This window comes from Galeopterus variegatus, unplaced genomic scaffold (assembly GCF_000696425.1).
Source record: "Galeopterus variegatus unplaced genomic scaffold, G_variegatus-3.0.2 Scaffold1343, whole genome shotgun sequence".
Taxonomy (NCBI): domain Eukaryota; kingdom Metazoa; phylum Chordata; class Mammalia; order Dermoptera; family Cynocephalidae; genus Galeopterus; species Galeopterus variegatus.
In genome coordinates, this window is record NW_007727454.1 from 168,119 (window position 1) to 188,815 (window position 20,697).

Below are 20,697 nucleotides of genomic sequence, written 5' to 3' on the forward strand. Positions count from 1 at the left end.
CATGTGGGAAAGATGTAAAGTATTCATCTTTACTATAGATCAAAACCTGCCTTTCTACCAGTTGAAGTATAGAGAAGTATAGATTCTGAATCCATCAAAGAGGTGTTGCCAGGCATTTGTATTTATGCCAAGCATTTTGAAGGAAAGTTCCAAATAATGGAAGAGATAACATTAAGGCCAATTTGCCTAAGTCTTGCTAAAACAAACTCCTGGGGTAAAAACTAATTTCTGGGTAAGAAAATGAAATCACCTTTATAGCGTTCTGAATATTTTCATGTTTCCTAAATTTTCTTTAGCCAGCAGTCAGGAGGTTAAACGCAGAATAAGTCCATTTGATTGAAATCTTTCCCTTTTGGCCAGTGGAACTTAAGGTGGATATTTGATGTAAACTGAGTCCCTTCTGCATAACTGGACTTTGGGTGATTTCTCACAGAATGTCCCAGGGCTTATGGGCACCAGGGTGAATCAGAGGAAGTCTGAGGCACTTATTGGAAAGGTGGCAGCAATGTGGACTGCAAGTATTTCAAGGACATCTGAGATCCATTTGCTAGTAGTAATGTTCTTCAGACTTTAAGGAAATTGCCTGTGTCTGTGGATTAGCACATTTCCGTTTAAAGCAAAAACGAGGAAACTGATTTTCCTATGTTCCTTTAGCATCAGAGCAATCTCTGATCCAAAAAGCAGCATTGGAACAGCTACTTCCCACTTTGGAGACTGACAAGTTGTTTATTATTATAACTGTTACACACATACTTTCCAACCATGTGTACATATACATTTACATATATATATATATCCTGAAAAATAAAAAGTTGCTTTTGAACAAAAATAATAACTTAGTAATTTTCCACAGACTCTTATTGCTGAAAATAACCTTAGCTACATGATCCAAGGTTCTACTTTTACAGATGTGAATTATAACTGTTACACACATACTTTCCAACCATGTGTACATATACATTTACATATATATATATATATATATATCCTGAAAAATAAAAAGTTGCTTTTGAACAAAAATAATAACTTAGTAATTTTCCACAGACTCTTATTGCTGAAAATAACTTTAGCTACATGATCCAAGGTTCTACTTTTACAGATGTGAATCGCAGAGTTGTTACCTCTCTTCTGGGGCCTTGCAGCCAGATGGCTCGAACCTGAGAGGTGGCCGTGGTCCCTGTCTCTAGCAGTATTTCCATATACCATGGATGAATGAATCTAATTCTGGAGTGTAGCTCCTGCATGAAGTAGTATGTAGAGCAGGAAGGGACCCCCAGGGGACACCCAGGCCATTCTTCAGTCACATCTATGCTGAACCACGGTTAGATTTGTTTAGCCACACAAGACTCTACCTAAGTCATTCTATGATTTTCCTTAGGAGTGACAACATTGATGAAAGGCGTGAAGAAGCAATGCTCTGTTGCACTGCTTTTCTTCCTGTCTGCATGAATAGAGTATCCTTAGAGAACAAAGAATGTGTAAAAAGCCAGCCGAAAATATGGCCCTCGTGATGCAGGATCTTTTAATTAGATTTAAAAAGACTGAAAACGAGGGTGCCTTGTGAATACTGAGAAGGCAGCATTCTCTTTTTATTCTCTCCCTCTTTACCACCCTTAAATGAAGGGGATTGAAGCTCGGTGCTCTTGTTTTCCTGCTCAGCAGGGCTACATTTTTCTTTCCCTCCTGTGTATAGCTTGGGGATTATTATTTCTTACTTGGTGATGTTATTTCTCATGTTTGTTAATTCTCTTCTGCTGAACATTTTAAAAAATATTGATTTTGATGCTCTTTCAAAAGAGGGAATTGCTGTCACCACATTTTAAATTTCTTGTGTATAGGTCCATCTTGGTGTCTGCTATTGTGCCCCAAACAAAGTTGAGTAAACAGTTTATGTTGAATAAATAAAGGAGGTCTTTGTGTTGATGTCTGTACAATTCTGAGTATGTCTGGTCACCACTTAATTTACTACTTTATTTCTGGTGCTGCCGTATTATCATAATTTAGGGGGCATCTACTAATACCCCCTAAAATAAAGAAAAACTCATTTCGTAGGAGGTTTCTGCATCAATAAGACCTAACATAATATATAGAAATATGTGTCTTAATCCTGAGATGCATTATTATTAATGATACTCACATTACATCCCACCTTTTTAATCTTATAAATGCCCCTTTGTAAGTTGGAGAAAATATTTACCCAAATCCCAATAGTTAGATTCTTCATATAGGTTTTGTTTTCATTACATAAATTATTTAATCAGCTTGAAACTATCACTGTGCTAAGTACCCAAGGTCAAGAGTTTTGGGTGTGAAGGAAGGTGCAAGAAATTTGGGAGGAGATTTCTCTTAAAACCTGCATAAGCTGGTAGTCCTATGGAGGAAGGAGGTGGGCAAAGGAGGAGATCCAGATGCTGAAGGGGTAACAGTGGTGTGGGGAGGAATACTAAAAGTCACTGGAACTTGAGTGTAGAGATTAGCCTGGATAGCAGTCTGGGGTGATATTTAGAAATTTATCTTTGTCTGACAAGCATGTGGACATCCTTCCATATTTAAGGAATTCCCCATCCCTATGTTTTAAGGAATCCCCTTACAGGAGCTAAAAAAACTAGACATTTGCTTTTTAGAGCTAGGTCATGGGGGCCCCATCTGGATGCCACCAACCAAGTAGACTTGCCCAGACACTGAAGCAGAAACTAGTGAAGGTGGACCAAGCTGAGCCCATCCTAGTGAGGAGTAGTGGAAGTAGTGGCAGGTACATTCAGGGCCCAGGAGCAGCATTTCTGGCAGTAGTTCTTGGTGTCCTTTGTGCGGATGATGGAGTTGAAAGCCATGAGCTCTGTGCTTCATTGTGTTAGAAACGTTATCTCCAGTGGATTAGTTCTCCCCATGACTGTGGTTGATGATTGTAATAGGTATCTGTTGCTGCATAGCAAATTACCCCCAAATTTCACAGCTTAAAAAAAACCCAAATATTTATAATTCCACAGTCTGTGTAGATCAGGAACCTGGATATAGCTTAGCTGAGTCTTCTGCTCAAGGTCTCACGAGGCTGTCATGAAAGTGTCAGCTGAGGCTGCAGTCATCTCAAGGCTGGACTGGGGGAGGCTCTGCTTCCAAGATCACTTCAGTGGTTGTGACTGGCATGTTCCAGTTTCTTGCAGACTATTGGTTAGAGGCCTCTCTCAGTTCCTTGCCATTGGGTCTTTACAGAGCAGAGCCTACAACTCCAGAGTAAGAGAGTGAGAGTGAGCAAGAGAGTGAGAGAGAGAGCTCCAAGAAAGGAAAGTTGTGAGGGAAGCAAGCAAGAAAGAAGGCACAGTCTTTATAACTGAATTGCAGGGTGTCATCCTGTGACTTCTGCTGTATTCTGTCCATTAGGAGCGGGTCACTAGGTCCAGCTCACACTCAAGGGGAGGAGATGACAGAAGGCCATAAATATCATGAGGCAGGAGAGGAGGCTCCTACCTCAGCAGTTGTGGCCACTTCGCGTTGGAGCCTGATCGTCCCACCTTCTAAGAGATTCTGCGAGCAATTCAGTATCCTATTAATATTCCTTCATGCTTGCAAATAAGAAGCCTTACTGATACAGATAGTTAGCTGCCCTGGAAGCCCTTATCAGGCCCCCGGGCCTTCCCCTCTGCTGCCCTTTTTAATTTTCTTTAACTTTTTCTGAATATAAATTGGAAAATGTAGAGAAGAAGAAAATAACTATCACCCATAATAATGTTACTCAGAGATAACTACTCTTAACAATGACCATATTTCTTTCCAGGCTTTTTTCATTTATTTTTATACATCCCTAAGATCATATTATGTATATAAGAGGATACCTTAAAAGTTCATGGAAAAATAGGATTACAAGATAATACAAATCTTTCCATGAACGTTTTGAAGTAGCCTCACAATTCTATAACTTGAGCATCTTACCATTTTATTATAAGAATTTTCCCTTGTCAAAAAGCCCCTGATTTCTTTCTTTTTCTTCTTCTTTTTTTAAAAAATTTAATTTTACTTCTCAAAATACATTGTACTTGATTATCATGCCCCTTTACCCATTCCTCTCTACCCCCTACCCTCCCCCCTAACACCGAAAAAGCCCCTGATTTCTAAAGTGTGTTGGTGAGTGAGTTAAGAGTGGCCTGATCCTGTAGGAAGAGCTCTAGCTGGACAAGGGTCTCTTGCACTGTCTGAGAGAGGGGGGGCTTGCTAATTGCAAGTGGGTGCAGCAAGTGCGTGTTAAGGACACGTTTAACCTGCCCAGGAGAACAAGCTCCCTAGGAGAGGGGCTTTAGCAGTTGTTGTCTTAATCCCTTCTGGCTGCTATAACAAAACACCTTAGACTGGGTGATTTATAAACAGAAATTTGCTGCTCACAGATCTATAGTCTGGGAAGTTCAAGATCAAGGCACTGGCAGAGGTGGTGTCTGGTGAAGGTTCCTTCCTCCCAGGTCCTTCCTGCTGTGCATTCTCACATGACAAAGGGGCAAAGGAGCTTGGTGGAGCCCTCATGACTTAATCACTTCCCAAAGGCCTCACCTCTTAGTACTGTCACATTGGGTATTAGGTTTCAATATGTGGATTTTGGGGACACCAACATTCAGAGCTATCCATAATGGGATGGGGTGATGCTTATTACAATGAATCATGTCTTCTTGAAATGAAGCCTGGTCTGATTTAAAAATTATATACATATATAGTCTTCCTAATTAGTTATATTTAATTACAAGTAATAAGACTTCTTTTTCTTGAAAGTCCCTTCTCCCCTTATTTTTCCCCTAATTCACACTGCCTTCTAGTCGGTCTGAAGTAATGATTGGCCAAAAGATGCCACATTTTTTTTTTCATTTTTCACTTTTTAAAATAATTTTTAATTGTGGTAAAATACGTATGACATAAAATCTACCTACCATCTTGTTAAATACATTCACATTGTTGTATAGCAAATCTCCAGAACTCTTTCCATCTTGCAGAACTAAAACTCTGTACCCATTCAGTAACAACTCCATATCCCCCCTCCCCCAGCCTTTGGCCACCACCATCCCCCTTTTGTCTCTATGATCTGATACCTCGTAAGTGGAATCATACAGTACTTGTCTTTTTGTTTCAGCTTATTTCATTTAGCATAATGCCTTTAAGTTTCGTTCATGTTGTAACATGTGCCAGAACTTCATTCTTTTTAATAGCTGAATAATATTCCATTGTATGTATATACCACATTTTGTTTATCCATTCATCCGTGGATGGACACTTGGGTTACCTCTACCTTTTGGCTAGTGGGAATTGATTTTCATTTTTAAATGGAATGTTTTGTTCCATTTCAGGGCAAGAAGTTGCCTTATCACCTTGGGGATGATGCAGATGAGGGGGAAGTTTCTGATGAGGACAGTGCAGATGAAATTGAAGACGACTGCAAGTTCAAGCTCCACTATGTAAGTGACAGGCCTGGCCATATTTTTACCCTCAATGTGCTACAGTAAAAGTGTGGTTCCAAATTGCTGCTGTGCTGGAGTCCCCACAAATATGGTGGCTGTAAGACTGCAAGTTCAAGCTCCACTATGTAAGTGACAGGCCTGGCCATATTTTTACCCTCAATGTACTACAGTAAAAGTGTGGTTCCAAATTGCTGCTGTGCTGGAGTCCCCACAAATATGGTGGCTGTAGTGTAAAATGGATATTTTTATTGAAAATTTCTTTGTGTGCTGGCACACAGACACTCAAATATTTGTGGAATGAATGAGTCAAGGATTCTTTTGTTTTGGAGTTAGAAGGAATGTTAGGGATTAATCCATCCCACCCTCTCCAAAGACAAATTCCCTCCTATTACAAATTGTAAAATCCAAGTGCAGTTGGAAATGTCACTGTCTTTGATGAAATAAACTGGCTTGAGCATCACCTCCCCTGCTCCTGCTAGCAACCCCACTGTGCTGTCAAGGTTGGCACTAACAATCCCAGCTGCACGTGGGTCTGCTTCTCTAGGATGCCTGTCCCCTCCCTAAGAAAATGTTCCTGGACCAAGCCCTTCCAGACATGGGACTCTTAGCTAAACCTTTAATTTGCCACATCTGAAATAAAGGGGCATAGAAGTCCATTGCCTGGCTGGTGCTTCAGACCCCTTTCCTAGATCAAGGAGCAGCCTTTGCTGAAAAGCACCATTTAGCTAGGTGATCTGAGGGAAATACAGTCATGCAGTGCTTAACAGCGGGGATATAGTCTGAGAAATGTGTCATTGGGCAGTTTCATCACTGTGCAGACATCATGGAGGGTATTCACACAAACCTAGATGGTGTAGCCTACTACACGCCTAGCTGCGTGGTGTAGCCTAGTGCTCCTAGGCCATACACCTGTACAGCAGGTTTCTGTACCAAGCACTGCAGGCAATTATAACACAAGGGTAAGTATTTGTGTATCCAAACATAGAAGAAGTACAGTAAAAATATGGTATAAAAGATGAAAAATGGTACCCCTGTATAGGGCACTTAGCATGAATGGAGCTTGCAGGACTGGAAGCTGCTCTGGTGAGTAATGAGCGGGTGGTGAGTGAGTGTGAAAGCCTAGGATGTTACTGCGCACGACTGAACTTTATAAACACTGTACACTGAGGCTATACTAAATTTATAAAAAATTTTTTCTTCAATAATAAATTAACCTTAGCTTACTGTTTTACTTTTTTACTTTACAAACTTTAAAACCTTTTAAAAAACTTTTTGACTCTTTTGTAGTAACACTTAGCTTAAAACATAAACACATTGTACAGCTGGACAAAAATATTTTCTTTTTTTATATCCTTATTCTATAAGTTTTTTCTATTAATTTTTTTTTTTTTTTACTTTTTAAACTTTTTTGTTAAAAACTAAGACAAAAACACACACATTAGCCTAGGCCTACACAGGATCTGGGTCATCAGTGTCCCTGCCTGTCACCTCCTGATGTTGTCCCAGTGGGAGGTCTTCAGGGGCAATAACACTCATGGAGCTGTTATCTCCTGTGCTAACAATATCATCTTCTGAAATATCTCCTGAAGGACTTGCATGAGGCTGTTTTACAGTAAACTTTTTTTTTTAATAAGTAGAAGGGGTACACTCTAAAATGATAAAAATTATAGTAAGTACATATATGAGTAACATTTATTGTCATTATGAAGTATTGTGTACTGAACATAATCATATGTGCTATACTTTAATATGACTGACAGCACAGAGGTTTCCACCAGCATCACCACAAACACATGAATAATGCGATGCACTGTTATGCCACTAGGCGGTAGGAGTTTTTTTTTAGCTCCATTATAATCTCATGGGACCACTGTCGTCTGTGTGGTCCCTTATTGATGGAAATATCATTATGAGGCACATGGCTGCCTAAAGCTTAAATAGAGGTGCCCCCTGCCTTCTGTAACTCGGATGATTGCCAGAATCATGAGACAACCTGATAGTAGTACACGCTTAGGATAGGTTATTATACGGTTTAGAATTTCATTTCTACAGAAAAGTGGTATTCCTCTGGACATCAGGACTATTACTCTGCCCTCTAGAAAAAACAGAGATATTTTGAACAAATTCTTCTAATTTACATCATTGCCCTGAATTCAATGATCACATTGTTAACAACAGTCTGCTCTTTCTAGATAATACTGTGATGTCTTGCCTTTAGGTATCAAAGGGAGCTGGCATGATTTTCAAAGGGGACAAGAGCTTAATGACGGCCAAAGTCTCAGTAGACACTTAAAAGGGTGAAGTGGAGAAGATGCAGCTTGGAGTGAAAAGGAAAAATTCCCTTCCGTACTAATCTCTTGCCTTTTAACAGTTTATATTACCTTAACTAACTACCCCTAAATAATAGGATTATGATTACAGAAAATTAATCAACAGATTTACATAACTGAAATGCAGTTAATATTTTAAATAGTTTTTTTTTTCTACATATTTGCCATTTTATAATTAATTATTTGTGGTTATGGGTAATTTAGCTTTTTTTAAAGCTTTTTTTTTTTTAATAAACCAAGTTTTTTTGTCTGATTTTCATTATTTTGCATCTTGTATTCCAGATCTCTTCATTGTCAGCCTCAGTGTACCCTATCATTTGAAAATAGAAAACAGACTTGACCAAGTCATGTGTTTAGGGAATGCTGTTTTTAGTGAAAATGAGTGGTAGAAATTTAACTTCTGTCACAGTGTAGTCATTTATTGCTCTGAGTTCCTAAACTTGCCCAGCTGGATCTTCCAACATCAGTGAGCCTTCCAACTTCCTAAGCTGAATATGTGTCGTTACAAAAGAGCTAGCTATGGTCTTATGGGAACAAATCAGTAATTTCACTTGAGAGGTATCCAACAGGATTCCTCTTATTTTCAAGCTTATTTCTAGGAACCTGTATAAGTACGTAATTTAGAACATGATTACCATGAAGTTAGACATGATCTTTCATTGGATTCTTTGATTTGACCCTGACTGAAAGTGGCGAACGTTATTTGTAAGATTCTTTGCTGTACTTTGGGAAAGAAAATACATAAAGAAATGAACAGTGTGGTAGAAATATGTGAAGTTTTTACTTCACTGTTTCAAACCTTTTTTTTTTTTTATATTTTAGAGCTCTTCTGAGAAAAGGCAATGCTGTGTTTAGAAAGCCAAGGCGTTATCTTATAATCAACCAATTTATAGTCCCATTGTCAGCAGAGGGCTCAAATGCCCTATCTGAGTGATGAATTTAAATAGCCTGACCTAAACTGAATGCCTGGTCATATTTCTGCAAAAAAGGGCATGTACTGTGCATTGTTTATGTGAAGCAATAATTACTTTAGAGGGAGCTCTTAACCTCAGTTTTAAGTTAACAGAATGTGGTTAGGTTTATAAGTTATATATAAATTATTGCCATAAATAAAGATTTAATTTAGCATTCATGGACATTGGAACACTAACTCTCATGAGGTTATATAAGATTCATGTATGTGTTCAACAAATTTGTATTGAGCATCTCCTGGTGGAGATGTTCCCATCACTGTTGCAGGTGTTGGGGGATATATCTGTAAACAAAACAGACAGAAATCCTTGCCTTTGTGGAGTTTCCATATTAATGAAAAAGGAGGAGGATAGACAAGAACAACACCAAGTACATAAAATAACTTGCATACTAGACAGTGCTAAGTGCTTCAGGGAAAAGGGGATGTGTATGCATGTGTCCAAATGCACATGTGCATACTTGTGCATGTGTGTATATGAGGGTCTACTGAGATTTTAGGTGGGGTGTCCAGGAAAGGCCTCACAGGGAAGACACATTTGAGCAAAGCCTGGACAGAAGTGAAGAATTAGCCATGCTGATACCTTGGGAAGAATGTTCCATGTGGTGGGAACCCCAAGTGCAAAGGTCAGAAGCAGGATTTGTGCTCGCTCAGCATTTCCCTGGCTTTAGAAGCAGAGCAGAACAAGACTCCTCCAGGAAGAATGTTCCATGTGGTGGGAACCCCAAGTGCAAAGGTCAGAAGCAGGATTTGTGCTCGCACAGCATTTCCCTGGCTTTAGAAGCAGAGCAGAACAAGACTCCTCCAATCTCCTGTTACTTCTAAGTAAGCTATTCAAAGCACACCGTACGTTTTTTGCTTATGTAATAAATACTCTCTGTTGTTGATTTAACTGAATCCTTTAAGCTTCTCCCTCATGTTATTTTTTGGCCTCAGCCATAGAAAAAATCTGGCTTATAATATATAAGCCACCAAGTAAAGTCAGTGTGTTCTGTGACCCAAGAATCATCCAGCTCAAAGACACAGGAGGCAATTTCCTTTCAACCACGGCACAACAATCTAACCGATCTGATTCAGTGAGGCCAGCTCACCATTATTCATCTTTATGGAGTCCTCTGATGTCAGTGTGTCTTACAGACTTTCTACTCTGTACTTCAACTTCACTGATTTTTTCCCTCTTCTGCGAGCTATTTGTATCTTTTTTCCTGAGGTGTCTGAACCTGTGTTTCACCAGCCTCTTTGGCACAAATATCAGCCCCCCATCTCCTACCTGAAGCTCATCTTATAAACACTGAGCCTTCCAGCAAGTTCTAAATGAGCCCTCTTCCAATAACATGTAGTAACTTATGTCTTATGCTACTGCTCTAAAACCATTACTCAGTCTGTGTATCTCTCACTAAACATTTTTATAGTTTTCTTCCATTCCTGCTACCTTAGCTGCAGGTTCATCTTTCCTAAGTTAGTCATTTTATTCTTTGAGGCATTTTAAGAAGGATCATGAGTCTTGTTGTTTTAAAACTTCTCAGCCTTCATAGGAGGGATGAGTTACCTCTTGAGGCTGTGAGGTCTTGCCACTGAAACTGTTTGCTGAGATGAAATGCCCACAGTCTGGGCACGCTGTTTCCTCCTGACAATGAGGGTTGGGGGATGGAGAAGGTGACCTGGAAGATCCCTGGAAGATTCCAGTTGTTTCTAGTACATGATACGACTGGTCCTTGAACAGAAGAACATGTTTTAAGTGACCTAAAGGAGCAGGCAGGAGACAGTAGAGGGAGGACAGGAGTGAACACACAGACTCGAATGGCTGAAAAGCAGCTATTCTTCAGCCCAAGACCTTCAGGTAACGAGCTCGGAAAGCTACAGGGCACTCACAGAGGGGAGCTAATGCAAGATCTCCTGTCTCCAGACTCGCCCAAGGGGGAGAAAAGACATTTGGGGATGTTGAGATATTTCAGTTTTTTGTTTTTGTTTTTTTAAAGCAAAAGTCCTCCTCAACTTTGGCTGCACACTGGAGTGATAGGGGTGCTTTGAAAAATTTCAATGCCTGGGTCCAAGCCCAGAAATTCTGATGAAATTGGTCGAGGTATGGCCTGGGACTTTTGAACATTCCCCTGGCGATTCCAGTGTGTAGTGGAGGTAGAGCATCACCGTTTGAAAGGGTCCTTCGTACGGAGCACACGCCTTCAACCTAACCCCACCCCTTTCTTGCCTCTTCTCAGTCTAGAATAATAGACGTGGTTTGGGCTGCCCTCTGCTTTTCCAATGATGCTTTAGTTTCATGCTGGATACAAAACAAGAATGTTTGTTTATTTGTGGCAGAGAGATTCCTAGATTCGACTTACCTTTCAGAAAAGGGAATCGGGGATCCTGATTACTTCTCTGGTGCAAGCTACTCCTGAGCATATTAAATGGCTGCATTCCTCTCACCCCTGGGTGCAGCATTCTTCCCCTCCCCTGGCCCAGGGGACATGTGGCTTTCAGCTGTGGTCCCTGCTGCAGCTGCATGGCTGGCGGCTGCTAGGCCTCGAGGTCCAGTGTCTGTCTCAGCTTTCCTTCATTGGTGCTATTAGATTCCACAACCCAGTGATACTACATTAATGAAACCTCAGCCATGCATTTATTTGTTTTGCATGGCTGGTAATTTTATTGTGCTGCAAATTACAGAGAAGAAAAAAATCGAGAGGCAGAGATATCATTCCTTCTGCAGCTCTCAGTGTTTAGAGGATGCGAAGTGAATAAGTATAGGCTTTGTATTAAGCATTCATTATTTCACAGCACTGGTCAGCCTGGCTTTGTACTGAGTCTTGCTTTGCTGATGGTGGAAGTGTCTTGGCATAATGGCCACATCTCCTTACTGCCTACCCCCAAGTGAGGGAAGGAAACGAATGCTCCTGTGGAGAATTCTGTGTGACACTGGGCACACTGGGAACTCTACATTCGTTCCCTTTTTTTCCTCCCAATCAATGTGCTCCCCACTAGGCTCTGGGTCACTTGATCAAATGTGTCGGAGGGTAGAGACCTGGAGTTCTTTCCTTGGATCAGCTTCTGACCTTAAGTGAAACCTACTCACTCTTTTCCACAGAGGGATTGCAGTGATGTGTTTTCCAGGTTCCACGAGAGGAAAAATGGTTGTTTAAAATATGAGCCTGCTCATGACTAATTTCACTCAAGAATGTATCTTTTTCTGCAATAATGTAAAAGGGATGGCTGCAGCATCGAATGGAAAAATAGACACAATTTTGAGTGGGAAGTCTTAGATTCGAGTTCCAGTTCAGCCATTTCACAGGCATGTGTGTTTGAACGGGTGCTGAATCTTTCTGCCTCTGTGTCATGAGTAACACTTGGCTAATCCTAGTGCTTACCTTAAACGTATGGGGTGGCTCACACAAAGTATCGTTACGTCACAGTGCTTCATGAGCCTTAGCACAACATACAGTCTCAGTTGCTTTTTCTGTATTTCCCCCATGGCTCTTTTTTCCACATTCATATGGTTGCCTAGTTCTTCTTGATACTGTTTTCTCTATGCTTTTGTTCACGTTGAAATGCTGCCCCGCCTTACGCTTTGCCAGATGATCTGCCCTCATTCGTTGGAATGGGTTGATTTGTGGCCACCAAAAGATAGGTGTCCCAACCCTGGTACATGTGAATGTGATCTTATTTGGAAAAAGGGTCTTTGTGGATATAATTAAGTAAATAATCTCAGGATAAAATAATCCTGGATTAACCAAGTGGTCACTAATCCAGTGACGAGTGTTCTCATAAGAAAAGGAGAAGACATGGATGGGATTGGGGGGACACACAGGAGAAGACCATCTGAAGGCAGAGGCAGGGATTGGAGTGATGCTGCCACAAGCCAAGGAATGCCTGGAGCTATCAAAAGCTGGAAGAGGCCAGGAAGGTCCCTCCTCTAGAGCCTCCAGAGGGAAGGCAGCCCTGTCAGCACCTTGATTTTATGCTTTTGGCCTCCAAACCTATAAGAAAATTAATTTCTGTTTTTTTAAGCTACCAAGTTTGCGGCAATTTGTCACAGCACAGTAAACTAATACACTCATCTTTTAAGGCTCGGCTCAGGAGTCCTCCGCTCCTGGAAGTCTCTCCCAAATTCCCAAGGCAGGGCAAGGTGCCCTCCTCTGTTTGCCCATGATACCTCCACACCTGTCACTCTACCTATACCTGCTTGTGTAATTATCCATCCATGTGCTGGTCTTCTCCATGACACTGAGGGTTCTGTGACAGTGGGGTTATTCCTTATTAATATTTCTTACCTGGCACAGAGCAGAAGCTCAGTATGCGTTTGTTTCATGCAAAATGAATTTTGCTCCCAAACTCTCTCTCATCTGTATTAAATCCCTCAGTACACTAGCTGAGGTGCTTAGTGCCCACAGTGGGGACCAAGGCACTTGGCTTTCCACCTGCAGACACCCTTCATCTTTCAGCACATGCTGCCAAATTAATATTCTCTTTAAAGTACTGTTCAGGCACTCGTCCACCCAGAGGCGCTGAGTGTCTCCTGCTTTCAAGTCCCTCCGCTCCTCAAGCTACTTTATCTGCCACTACCCTCTTCTGTGAACTCCCACTGTAGGAAAACTCATGTGTTCCTGGTGTTTATAGAACACGTGTTACTCATGTAAGTCCTTTGCTAGAGCTGTGGATGACAGGAAAGCTCCTCTCTTCATCACTGTGGAAATGTCAGGTACCGTGAGAGCCCCAGTCCAGTCTCACCTCTTCTTTGAGGCCTTCTTTGCCTCTCAGACAGGAATTCCATGTTCCTTCTCAGAACCCCTGTTGTCCTGGTCATCTGTGCTTTTGTAGGCATCTGTGCAGACCAGGGCAGGATATTTGGGAACACACCTTTGCTGGTGTGATGGGGTGTTCGCTTCTGGTATCAAATGCCAACTTATTTCCATCTTTGCATCTCCTTCAGGACCTGAGGGTTTCCAGTGAAGTTAACTGGGTATATTAAAGATGTTAATGCATGAGATATTGTTCAGGGGTATTCAATAACCTTTTTATTTTTTAAATTTTTGTAGGGCATTTATATTGCTTTGCTCTTATAGGATTTTGTAAAAATGAAAGCTACCCATTCTGCAGGGTTCAAATATAATGACACTTAGTAATAAATTTGCAAGTAGAAAAATAGCCTTAAACTTTTGGTGGAGAATGTAGGGATTATTCTTGTGGAGGAGTACCCTTTCCTCACCTTTGGGTGGGCTGGGCTTTGGCACGTGGTTGAAGAACTTAGGGAGAGGTGAAGGCAGCTGAAGAGCAGAGGAGAGTGAACAGAGACTGGCCCACTGGTTTGGGGCAGAGTGAGGTGGCCCCAAAGCTGTGCTAAGTAAGACTTGAAGAAAATTTGTGTTCATTAGTCACCCACAAGTTGCATGACTCATCATCTGAACATGGGCCTACCTCTGCTATCCAAAACACTTGAAATTAGTTGTGGATGGGCCGGCCCGGTGGCGCACTGCTACAGTGTGCCACTTGGGAAGCACGGCGGCGCTCCCGCCGAGGGTTCGGATCCCATATACAGACCGGCTGCTCACTGGCTGAGCGAGGTGTGGGAGCAACACCGTGGGTTGCGATCCCGTTGCCGGTCCCGGTCCGGTACGGGCGCGACACTGAGGGTTGCGATCCGTTGCCGGTCACGAAAAAAGACAAAAAGGAAAAAAAAAAAAGAAATTAGTTGTGGTCTTCAAGTAATCATACAAAACTTGGCACAGGTAAATACTGACTTCTCTCTAGTTACACAGTGGGGTGGGAGATAGGAAAGAAATTTTATCTGAGAATTATCCTTACCCTTGGAAATATCCATATCATTCTTTTTCCCTCAATGAAGAAAGTGACTTTTTAAAAAATAGCTTATTTTGGGCCGGCCCGGTGGCGCACTGCTACAGTGTGCCGCTTGGGAGTGCAGCGGCGCTCCTGCCGAGGGTTCAGATCCCACGTACAGACCGGCCGCTCACTGGCTGAGCGAGGTGCGGGCGCAACACCGAGGGTTGCGATCCCGTTGCTGGTCCTGGTCTGGTATGGGCGCGACACTGAGGGTTGCGATCCGTTGCTGGTCACAAAAAAAGACAAAAAGGAAAAAAAAATAGCTTATTTTAGCTCAAATTTACCTACGTAGGTTTACAGAACTTAGTCTCCAGGCCTGGCTGGTTAGCAGACTTGGTTAGAGCGCGGTGCTGATAACCTCAAGCTTGAGGGTTTGGATCCCTGTACTGGCCAGCTGCTAAAAAAAAAGGAAAGAAAACTTAGTGTACAAAAACTTTCCCTGGCCTGCCTTCTATTGAAAGCATAAAGTAGCACGGTGGGGAGGGCTTTGGAGCCCTGAGTTTGAATATTGCCTCAGCTACTTGCTGGCTTTGTAACCTTGATTAACTTAATTTCTGTAAGCGTCAGATTCTATGTCACTGAAATGAAAATGATAATAAGGTTCTTTAGGGTTGAGTGAAGTCACATGAAGCGTAGCTGGCAGAGAGTGAATTCATAATAAATAGTAATCATTATTATTATTATAGGGTTTGGGGGAGGGGCAAAATGATACAATGAACTTAATTTCTTATAGATAATTGAGAGATAATAAAATTATAGAAGTAATGTGGCTTGATCAAAGGGCGTGTTCTAATGGAATCTGTGTTTCTTAAGGAAAATCATTTACATTACTTAATTCCTTGCAGAATAATGGGACCACTGAGCATCAGGTGGAATCCTTCATAAGGAAAAAGCTGGAGTCACTGTTAAAAGAATCTCAAATTCGAGATAAAGAAGATCCTGATAGTTTCACAGTGAGGGCACTACTGAAGGCCACGCATGAAGGCTTAAATGCACACCTGAAGCAGGTATACAATTCCGCCTTATGCTTGTTCGGACAGGAAAAAGAGAGCCCCTCATACTCTGTTTCTAATCATTTCTCATTTGTGAAATGTTTCTTCCACTTCATTTCTATCTTCATATTGCTTGGGAAATAAAAATCTGTTGCAAAATGACATGAGAAGTAGTTAAAGGTGGATGGGTGGGGGGTAGAAGTGGCTCTAATGCTGCTTCACTGGGAAGCATCTCCCCAGTGCACACCCAGGGGAGGGGAGGGGTTCCAGCCCCCCAAGTGCTTCACCCTCCCTCCTCCCCACACAGCCTGCATGCCCCAGTGGTGGCATCTCCGAAATGTGTCTCCCATCTGTCCACTTCCCTTCTTTCTGGCTGTGGCCTAGTCTAGACCAATCCCAACTCTCACCTACACTTCTCTTGCCCAAATTTAATCTCCACTCTAAAATCAGCACAAGTGTAAAAAAAATCTGATCACGTCACTTCACTTTTTAAATTTCTTCGGTGGCTTCGAATTATACTTGGGATAAATAGCAAAGTCTTTAACCAGTCTCTCAAGGACATTGCATTCTTGTCTGTCTCTCAGTCTCCGATCTCCCCAGTTTCCATGTTCCACCATCTCCTACATTGTTACTTCAGCCACAAACGTCTTTATATGCCACGGCCTTCCTCACATTCTGTTCCCTCTGCATAGAACACTCCATTCTTACATCTGCTCCAGCTAACCCCTACCTAGTTTTTTAAAATTCTAGCTTTGCCTCAATATGATGTCCTGAATGAGTCCCACCTTGACCCCTGCCTGGAATAGGTTAGCTATCTGCTTTATATTGTCTGTGTTAACCTTTCCCTCTGCATAGAACACTCCATTCTTACATCTGCTCCAGCTAACCCCTACCTAGTTTTTTTAAATTCTAGCTTTGCCTCAATATGATGTCCTGAATGAGTCCCACCTTGACCCCTGCCTGGAATAGGTTAGCTATCTGCTTTATATTGTCTGTGGTAACCTGTTACATCTTCTTTTGTGAAGTTTTTTTTGGTTTTGTGGTTTTTTTTTTTTTTTAACACATTTGCAATGATTTGTTCAGTGTCTGTCTTCACAACTAGTCTGTAGATTCCATGAAGACAGGAACCATATTAGTCTTGAAAACCATTATTCTTCTGGATTATACAGTGCCTGGGATTTAGTAAGACCTTTATAAATAGTTGTTGAATGAATGCATGAATGAACGGTTTGGGCTCTCATTGAGTTTTTTACTCTGCTTCCTAACAAAAATATCATAGATTGGAAAGGAAAGGGGATAGTGGGTCTTTTGATGTTACCATTGTAGGGTGATGAGGGTTTATTCTGGCCCAGAAGAGATCCACGTGGTCTCAGCATGGCAGCCTTCCCTGCCACTGCCACCTGTCTTCTAGGGCTCAGGGATCCAGGCAAAGGGAAGATCATATGGGGGTGGCTGCCCTCGGATCCAAAGTGACCATTTAACGTTGGTGATTGCCTCTAGACCCTACAAAAGTTTAGCCATTCAACTGGTAGTCTGTTTCTAGAGTCTATTTAGTTTCCAGACATGGAAAACCTAATTTAAAATGGCTTAAATAATGAAGAAAGCTGTTGGGCTAGGTAAGTGGCAAGTTCATTTGCAGGCTGTGCTTCAGTGTGGGCTTAATCCAGAGGCTCAGTGGTGTCGTCAGAGACCTAGTTTTCTGCTGTGCCTCCTACACTATTAGTATCATCCCAAGTGTGGTTCATCTTTCTTTGGTGGTTGCAGGGTGACTGCCAACAGGCCCATGAGGTACATGTTTCTTGGTTCATCTCTAGAGAGACTGAGACAGTGTATGTGCCCCAAACAGCAAACCAGAGTTTATGCCTAGCTCTGACTGGGCAGTTTAGCTCTGTGTCCACCCTATGCTTGTCACTGTGGCTGGGTAAGTAAGTGTCCTTCCTGAAACAGTGGTTTGGCAAGGGTATAAGATAACATTGGCTTACTAATGCCAATGAGAACTTGTCCCTGGAACTGGTGCCAATGTCAGTTCCTCTCAAACTGCATGTTAGAGGGGCAGCTGGAATAGTTTGGCATCAACCAAAAGGTTGATTACAGCATTACTGCCCTTACAGTTTATCATATAATTTTGGATTCTCTTTAAAATTTCTATAATAGTAATAATCTAATCCTCCTCCTCACCAACTACTTATTTCCAACCACACATAGCCTGTGAAATCACATTCGGTTCGCCCAGCTTGATTTCTGCCTTTTGTCCTCAGTGAACTCTCACTGGCTACTCTGGGCCAGTCATTTCCCCTCGTGTGTTTGGAGAAGTCTTCGCCCCATCTTAGATCATTCCAACTGGAAAGGCAACCACAGGTCTTGAATATTTTGGAAGAAATAAATTAAGCTCATCTTTCTTTTGCTGTTCATTAAAGAGATCCTAATGATAATTTCCCCAGTGGGTAAAATGGTCAGGAAACCTCACATTGCAGAGATGTAGTGGAGCAAAACTCATCGCCCCGTTTCTTATTTTTCACTTTCTCTAAAATCTGAGTCACTGAAATAAGGCATTAGGGTAAAATAAATGGAGCCTATGATTTTAATAAACTGGGCTGTTAAGTATTGGGGTTTTAACACTGCTATGTTAATTTTTAAAATATGGTTTTGGTTCAGTGGGCAAGTAAAGGCAAGTTACTGTTGAGACAAGTACATCTGTGCCAGATACGTACAGATATTTAAATCCAACGCCGAGAATGTGCGATGTGTCCAGGGCAGCACGCCACTCCAGCTGCTTCTTTCCTGGACCGTCACACAGCAATGCAGAACCGTGTTCCACTTGTGCTGGCTTTTTCCTGGAAAGCCCTAAAGAAAAATGAAAATGAAACTCTCTTTCAAGCTGGAAGAATTTAATAGACACAAGAGAGATTTTCTTAAGAGTTCTTGAATCTGCTCCTTTCTTTACATCTGAGCTGCTGTGGCCTGGATAAGTGCACTGAGTCCCTGAATGAGCTTTTCCAGCTCTCAGCTGCTGCCCTGCCCTTCTGACCCCTCATTCACACCACCCCCAGTAGTGATAGTCCACAAATGTGCCTCTGGTCATGTCATTCTCCTCTCATCACCCATTCAAATGTTCCTTCATAGTTCGGAGGATAAAGTTCACATTCAGAGACGTAGCCCATAGACTTTCTTTTCTTTTTCTTTTTTTTTCTGACTGGCAAGGGGATCGCAACCTTCGGCTTGGTGTCGTCTACACCACGCTCAGCCAGCGAGTGCACCAGTCATCCCTATATAGGATCCGAACCTGAGGTCTCAGCGCAACCAGCGCCGCACTCTGCCGAGTGAGCCACGGGGCTGGCGCACCCATAGACTTTCTCTGGTGTTCTGGACACAAGCTGTGACTCATCTACCCGGTGCATGTGTGTGTAAGCACACACATACACACACCTGCTTTCTTCCTTTACTGGAAGGTACCCTGCTCTTACACTTGGCCTTTGCATCTGCTGTTTCCTTGGCACAACACACTTCCTCTTCCCCGTTTCACATAGATAACATCTACTCAACTTTAGGCTTCAGCTTTTGTGTTATGTCCCTTGGAAGTCCTCCTTAATCCTCAAATCCAGGTGATGGCCTCCCCGTGCCACCCCACAGTGCCCTTAGCTCTCCTCATTCTCATCTTATTACAGTGTATCATGATTGCTCATCTCTGCCTTTAGATTGCAAGCCCAGCAGGGACAGTCTGCATCTCTCTTGTTTGCTATAGCCCTTATATACGTGCCAAGTTCCTAGGACAGTGTCTTTCCCATGAATTCAGTGGAAGAGATGGGGCTGATGCTCAGGCTGAGGTCGAAGATGGAGATAGATATTTGCAGATATCCATCTCCTATATAAAGAGGGAGTATGGGGTGGAAGAAGTTGGGGACAAGGAGGAAGCCAAAAAGGAGACTTGGAGCTAGACAGAATTCCTGTTCCATCCCCAACCAGCTTTGTAACTTTGGACATATTATCTAACTTTACTACACACACACACACACACATACACACACACATAATTTTTTTTTGGTGGCTGTCTGGTATGAGGATCTGAACCTGTCACCTTGGTGTTACAAGGCTGTGTTCTAACCAATAACTTCACTATATTTCAGTTTTTCTTCTATGTCAAATTTGGATTTTAATTATACTTATCTCCAGGGATGGTTGTATTTATTAAATGAGAATACATGTAATGAATGTGCTTAGCATTTTCCTTGGGGTATAGTAGGTGCCTACTAAGTAGGGTGACCATATACCTCAGTTTGCCTGGGATAGCCTTGCTTTATACCTGTTGTTCTGGCATAATTATTTCTATTTTATTTTATTTTTTGTGACTAGCTGGTATGGGGATCTGAACCCATGACCTTAGTGTTACGAGGCTTTGCTCTAACCAACTGAACCAACTGAGCCAACTGGCCAGCCCTTGGCATGATTATTAAAACTGCCTCATTTTATTCTCAAATTGGTCCTGTTTTGGAAAAAAAATGACATGGTCCCCCCACCTTTCAATGGGCTGTTAGAAATAGAAAGGGATTCACAGATTAAATATAGTCCATTTCACAGATAAGAAAACTGAAACCAAGAGCAGGGACCTGCCAAAGGACATGTAACTACTTGGTGGCAGAACTGGGTCTCTTAACTTGGAGAGCAGTGTTACTTCTGTGACCATATCTCCCTAGCTTCTTAATTCCATAGTTTTTGAATAATTCATGATCAGCATTAATAGATCTTCAAAGGCCATGAACAATACAAACCAGTCCACAGTTAATGAACATCATCCTGTTCACCCTCACCCCTACCCCTCCAGCAACTTCTGGGCTGCTCTTCAATCAATTTTTGGACACTTCCCCCCTTTTCCCTCCCCTCCCTGAACTGTATCTTTGATTAGTGTCTGTGGACATGTGCAGATGCCCTTTCCAACCTTTTGATTTTAAGTGGTTTTGCTCACCCACATTTATTCCATTTGTGTGGTCATCTCATTTCCTCTCTGTTTGGCTGGAGTCCCAGGTGGGTGGAGCCTGCTGGTCCCTTCATACCATGTCGTTAGCAGTGAACCACCTAACGTGTTTTTAGGGATAACAATTGATTGAGAGTCTAACCCCTATTATTAGGTTTCAGTCCCCTAATGA

General features: G+C 42.0%; 1 protein-coding gene across 1 annotated transcript in view; it reads left to right on the forward strand.

The window, feature by feature from the left end:
• PLCH1 (phospholipase C, eta 1) overlaps positions 1–20,697 on the forward strand; it is a 160,693-nt gene that overhangs the window by 109,671 nt on the left and 30,325 nt on the right. Inside the window, exons 10-11 of the mRNA XM_008576383.1 lie at positions 5,322–5,429; positions 15,410–15,571. Coding sequence (XP_008574605.1) covers positions 5,322–5,429; positions 15,410–15,571 — 270 coding nt within the window. The remainder of the gene's footprint in view (positions 1–5,321; positions 5,430–15,409; positions 15,572–20,697) is intronic.